Here is a 6463-nt window from a genome sequence, read left to right on the forward strand (position 1 = left end):
AGTAATTTGGACTGCAGTTTAACTGCAGTGCAAGTCCAAGGAAAGCACCTAGTGACTGTCCACAGCTTCACTGGACTTGCCTCCTTAAGCTGAGACATGCCCTCAGTAAGAGATAACATTCTTGGCGTTCAGCAGTGCAAATTGCAAGCTCAGGCGCTGATGCTGAATCAACTGTAACCTGATGCAGTCATCAGCTGGTATGAACCTTATCATTCTTGTCTCATAGGTCAGGTCCTCAGGCCACTCCCTGTATGATACAAGTCACCACCACATACAGGTAACAGCTTCCCTTTAAGGAGTTTCATTTAACTGTGCCACAACAAAACACCCCAATTTTCAGTGTAGGGTATGTTAACTCTTTGAATTTGCTGTTTTACAGAAAGAATTCAGCTGATGCTCGTCTGCACACGCTCAATGAATTTGTTGAGGAGGAAGAAGACCAGGCTTGTCAAGACCTGACAAAGCACCTGAAGAGGAGATAAATGGTGCGTGAGCTTTTAAGTTATTTCGCCCCAGGAAAAATAAAGACAGAATAATGCAATACTTATTTCAGATGTTATTTATGGAAGGGAAACAGTCAGCAAAATACAACTTGATAGAGGGCTTTATTTAAAAACTTTATATTATAAAATGTAAAAATTCAGCTATACCCGATCACATGAATTGCAAAGACTTATCCCTTAGAGCTTCCAGGATCCAGCCACTTCACATCTTTACATGACAGGAAAAAAAAAACATTTCACAACCTATTAGATTTTTTCTTCTCATTAGAGATGTGTAAATTTGGCAGTACTGGAAGTTCACAATAAAAAGAGTGGATAGTTATTGCTTTGGTTTGTTTAAAATGGACTTTTATACTGGAGAGTTGAGACATGCCGCACGGTGATCTAGCTGACAAAAGAGGCGAAGAGGGTGAAAATGGTGAAGAGGAATATGCTGGTATGGCTCTTTAATCGTCCTTATCCTTGGCACCGTGCTTTAGGATGCGTGTGAACTCCACATAGTTGAAGTTGTTTTTCTTGTCGATGGGGGCCTCCCTGAAGAGCTCGTCCACCTCCTCATCTGTAAACCGGTCACCCATTGTTGTGAGCAGCTCTCTGAGGTAATCTTCCTGGATGAAACCTGAGGAGGAAGAGAAGGCAGAGAAGAAGGAAGCCTGAATCATCTCCTGAAGAGTTTTCTTTCGCTTGCAATGATTAAACTGATGTCTTTTAGAAACAATTTGTCTTTATGCAGACCGACTGTTTTGGGAAGGACAAAGAAACTCTGCTATTCAAAGTGCTTAATACATTAAAAGGCATAACAAAACGCAAAATGTTCTTACTTTTATTTTGTCTATCAACAGGAAAGGAATTACAACTGTTGGAATTTACCTGTCCCCTCCTCATCGAAGCAAGCGAATGCATTTCTGATGACATCCTCTGGGTCTGTGCCATTGAGCTTCTCTCCAAACATGGTCAGGAACATGGTGAAGTTAATAGGTCCAGGAGCTTCATTCATCATGGCCTCCAGGTACTCATCAGTTGGATTTTTGCCTGTATAAAGAAACAGGTACAGTGCACTTAATTTTGATTCTGAAGATATTAAATTAATATATTAACATAATAGGTATAATTCTGAACAACTGCTGAGGTGGTTTTAAGTACAAGTGACATTAATACCTGATGAAAATTCTGGTGTGTTTGCTTAGAGAACTAGTTTTCATACAGCAAACACTGCAGGTGTACACCCAAATGGGTAAAGTGCAGAGCTGCTCACAGCTTGTGATCTGACTTCAGCTCATCCTGAAGTAAGTGACTTGTCTCAGTGACTCTCCCACTCACCCAGTGAGGCCAGCATGTCGTGAAGGTCCTCTTTGTCGACAAACCCATCACGGTTCTGGTCAATCATGTTGAAGGCCTCCTTGAACTCCTGAATCTGAGACTGGTCAAACATGGCGAAGACATTGGAGGTTGCGCGCTGAGGGCGCTTCTTTGTGGTCTTTCCCTTAGCCCTTTTGCTCGACATTTTGACTGTTTAGTTCCTGTGAAATTTAAAAAACACAAACTCAGATTATATATCCTGGTACAGTCAGGCAATAATGCCAAAGGCCAATCATTCTGCTTTTCTTTGTGTTATCTGACATGAACAATATATTAATATATTCATATAGTGTGTGGGCAATATATGCTATCTGATGATATGGCTTTGTGCTTTAAGAAAGTGTAATAATAAATAAATTAATATTCAGCAAATGTATTAACAATGAAAATAACTTAGTTGCAGCCACGTTTTGTTTATAGCAAACTTAGTTTGAGAGTAGCAGTGACCGATGGAGAGACAATCTGATCAAAGGTAAAGTGGATCATGCTGTTACTCAAAATTTTGTCATTCGTGCCCACAACTCGGTGGCCGCGGAATTTAATTCTCTGGCAGTGTGTCCCCAGAGTGGTGTCCCTCACTGAGCTATAAATGGGAATGTCCCTGATCTTTCTAGGTTGATCAGCTCACTGCCTTCACAGAGGGCAGGAAAATTACTGATGTGAAGATAGATGCCCTTATCAGGCAATGCCTTGAATGTAGACTTGTCCAACAGTCAAATCTTTATGTTGACAGACCCCATGTTTTAGCTACAAGGTACTGATGGAAAATTGACTCCACTAGCGTGAGCACAAAGAATCTACAGCCGGGCCTTGTACTGATGCACTGTCAATATGGTGATACCGCTAGACTTTAATCTGCGACTTTGGATATTGTTAGGGCTCCAATTCAAACAGTAGCATAAAATTTGGCAGGATTTCTTTTTTAATTCTCACATCTGAAGTGACCACAGCAAATACATTTAACTTGAAAAATGGCTTAAATATCTAATCTCTTAAAATATCGTTATAATTTGAAAGCACAGGTAGTAATGTTTATAGAAGCGTTGCCAATAAAATAATTATAGTAACTGATTATATAATGATGACCGTATCATTCTTTTTGAAGAAAAGAAATGCCAACATTTGCTGGTTTCCAGCTTCTCAATTTTGAGGACCTTAGTTTTTAAGTCATACATAACAATGGATTGCATATCTCAGTGGGATTAGGGATCTTGATGGAAACAAAACAAACAAAACAACAGGCATTTTCACTATTATTTAGATGTTTTATAAGCGGTCGATTTACTGAGAACTAAATCTATAATGCACATTTAAGAAATCGCGAGTTGTGCACTTTGCAAATCATTTAAACCAACAATTAACTTTTTACAAAACCAATTTATCTTCATGTTAAACTGTTTTAGGAAATAATTTTACCGTAACCTCTATCGTAAAAAACACGTAACATAGGCTTATTATTAAGTACGTACAAAGTCCTGAAGGTTCGCGGCCTAGTTTCAGCGACATTAAATAATTAGTGTGCACACATCTGTGAGCGGTAGCCCACTACAAACAGGTTCATGTGTATATTTCAGTTTATAAAGCCAACAACGAACATTACAACGCTATAAAATACCCGTTTATCTGCAGCCAATTCGGTATCACTACGTTAGCTATAGAGGTATTAGCCGCGCAGCTAACAGTTAGCCGTGTTTTCAATGCGATCAACCGAACACTTAAAATGGCACGATAGCATGTTAATCACATATTCTACTTTAATATTACCAGTAGTTGTGTGTTTTTTGGTAGCAGAGCATTTATAATGTAGCTAACTGTTGTATGAAGAACAATAAAAAATGAAAACACAGTCTTACCTTACTACAACCTGACTTGTCAGCTAGCCCGGTACTGCTCTTCTTCTCAACCACCGCCCTTCACTTCCTCATAATAATGTTGGATTCCGTACAGAACATCAGAACAGACCAATTCAGGAAGATAGGGGGGTCGTATCTAGCATGAAGCCATTATTACAAGTTTATAAAGCAATTATTACGTTGTTTTGGTCTGAATGCTATAGTTAGACATTCTTTATAACACTATTTTAGAAAACATCACCCTAATACCTCAGTATTGATGATAATAAAACACACAGTATAGGCTCACACCCCCGGTGGAGTAAATGTAACTTAAACAAGCACTCCCTTGAAATTCCTGGATATGCCCTTTTAAGGGCAGAAAAGACACATCCTCCTTGGCATTGTGCAATTAAGGGAAGGTAAAGCTTAAATGATGGGAGAAAATAGGCGTTATCATCAATAAACCAAACATAATATGACATTTTACTGTATCATATTTTATCTAATAAATGATGCCAGTCAGTTGCAAATAATCATTATGACACTTATGTTGAAAAGAATAAAAGAAAAGAAATATGAGAGGAACCTCATGTTCTAAAACCAAAACAATAAGGGATAGGATGGGTAATAATAGATACTGACTGCCCAGCGTGGGTCAGACAACAGTTGGTATCCCAGTCACTGCTGTAAAGGGAGGCTTACCGCTGCAGGGCTTCAAAAGCAAGATGTGGAACCGTTGACTCACAGGTTAAAACAAGCCACATCTGTCTTTTTGTCCAGCTGTCATGTCACTTTCAAACTTGATAACAAAGTTGTAGAACATGTGCCACGAGCCATTTATAGTTATGCTGTATGTTATGTAGATCTAGAGCTGTGTAGGTTAAAAACATCATGACTGGTGTTAATGAACGATACAATAGGAGCTGACACTGGTCTTACTGTAATGTTGTATTTGTAAAAGACAAAAACAGATTCTAATTGTCATCAGAATCTGTAGTGGTTGTATCTCGAAACTCAGTAAGTTTAAAGAAATCTGTTTATTGTCATAGAAGAAGAAACAGTTTTCTAAACTGGCAGAAACACGAGTCAGCCTGGGACATTCACCTTTTCTACTTTGCCTTTTTGCATTTATAACACTAGTTAACTCAGATGGGTCTAGTTTCCTTAGACATTGTAGTGTTGTATTAAACCACCAGAGTGTGCTAGTTTCATTGGAAACTTTCTTTTCCTCAGTTTACCTTAAACCAATTCTTGAGGTGAAAGTTTGTCTCATCATGTTACCCAATCCTGTGTGAGCTCAGTCAATTTGTTCATGTCTACAACTGTTCATTTTAAATGTTCCTCTAGCCTCCGTGTAGGGACATGCAAAACCAGACTAGATCCCTTGAGACCTCCATACAGTTGGAATTTCCTGGACAGCTGAACTCAGAGACATACTGCTAACATGAACAAGAGTCATTACATTCAGAAAATTGAGAAAAGTTGGGTGAAACCAAAACACTCAAGTATATAAGTGGGGAATAGAAAAAATATTAGAAACACCTCTCAGTATAATGCAGTATAATACAACTCCACTACTGTTTATTGTCGCAAAATTGCCATAGAGTTGAATCAACACCACTCTAAGGGTCAACAAAACAGAATATTGTACAACACTGTATGTAATGAAACAGTAACTGAGTATAGGTGTTGTTAATCCAGTTAAAATGTGATAAAATTGACTGCTGACAATGTAAAGCACTGTTGCTAGAATAGATTTATGTGGCATATGATACTCCTTAAATACCCTGGGGCACAGTGGGATGAAGTAATTAAGTGACTGTGTTATCACGTTCCTGGGAAGATATGCACCTGAGTTTTTCTAATGAACTGGAAAGTTTCGAGGAAAAGACTTTTCTATATGAGCTGTGAGCGGCAGCTGTTTGGTAATTTGGGCTTATAGTCAGATCAGCGTAAAGCCCAGGATGTTTGTGATAAAAGCTGCAGACAGACTTTATGCTATTCTTTGACGTTCAATCACATACTCTAATCCTGTAGGTTACTGTGCCTTCATGTGTCTGACAGGGCACTATGACATGGACGTCACGAGTCCATGTGATTAACTTGCTCATTGGACATTGTGTCACTTTTGCTTTCACTACATTTAGAAACTATTTACAGTATGTAAAAACATTTTAATGCTCAAATATGATGAAATGAAAGGAGGCAGACTAATGTCATCTTCTGCATCACAAAAGACAATATTTATACGTATTTATATGTAGTGTTGTGACCCTGCTTAATGTCTTAGTTCCCCTCACTGTTGAGCTCTTTTAATAGGCTTAAACTTCAGATTGCTGCCATGACATTTTAGGAATGTTGTCATGCTGATCATTGTGTGGGACAGTGATGTGTGAGGACTGAAAAGGCCTCAGAAGTGGTCAGCGACATATCTTTGCCATGGAAATTTACCAGGTGTTTGTGTTGCAGTCAATTTCCAGAGCTACAGCCAAACATCTGTGGTGGTCAAATTGAATCTACCTGCCAAACGGCCTTTAACAAACTTTCTCTGTCCTTTCTTTAACTTTCGATAACTTTTAATTCCTTTTTTTTTTTTTTTATCACATTTTCACTCGTGTAGCATCAGTCCACCACTAGACCCTGAGTCTCTGATTTGTTTCACCTTGTGTTTTAGTAGCTGTTTATGAGCAGAGGGGACAAGAGGGAACTTTTGTGTACCTCAACAAATGACTGAGACTGAAAGAGAGAGTGACAAAGAGACAGTAA

General features: G+C 38.6%; 1 protein-coding gene across 1 annotated transcript; it reads right to left on the minus strand.

Annotated features, from left to right (window-relative positions):
- Nucleotides 1-586: 586 nt before the first annotated feature.
- Nucleotides 587-3820, minus strand: myl12.1 (myosin, light chain 12, genome duplicate 1). The gene is made up of 4 exons (XM_041065877.1): nucleotides 3716-3820; nucleotides 1824-2023; nucleotides 1374-1535; nucleotides 587-1122 (listed from the first exon to the last, which is right to left on the minus strand). Exons 2-4 carry the CDS (start codon nucleotides 2005-2007, stop codon nucleotides 950-952), a joined length of 519 nt encoding a protein of 172 aa, XP_040921811.1. The 5' UTR covers nucleotides 2008-2023; nucleotides 3716-3820; the 3' UTR covers nucleotides 587-949.
- Between the last annotated feature and the right edge of the window lie 2643 nt (nucleotides 3821-6463).

This window comes from Toxotes jaculatrix, chromosome 20 (assembly GCF_017976425.1).
Source record: "Toxotes jaculatrix isolate fToxJac2 chromosome 20, fToxJac2.pri, whole genome shotgun sequence".
Taxonomy (NCBI): domain Eukaryota; kingdom Metazoa; phylum Chordata; class Actinopteri; family Toxotidae; genus Toxotes; species Toxotes jaculatrix.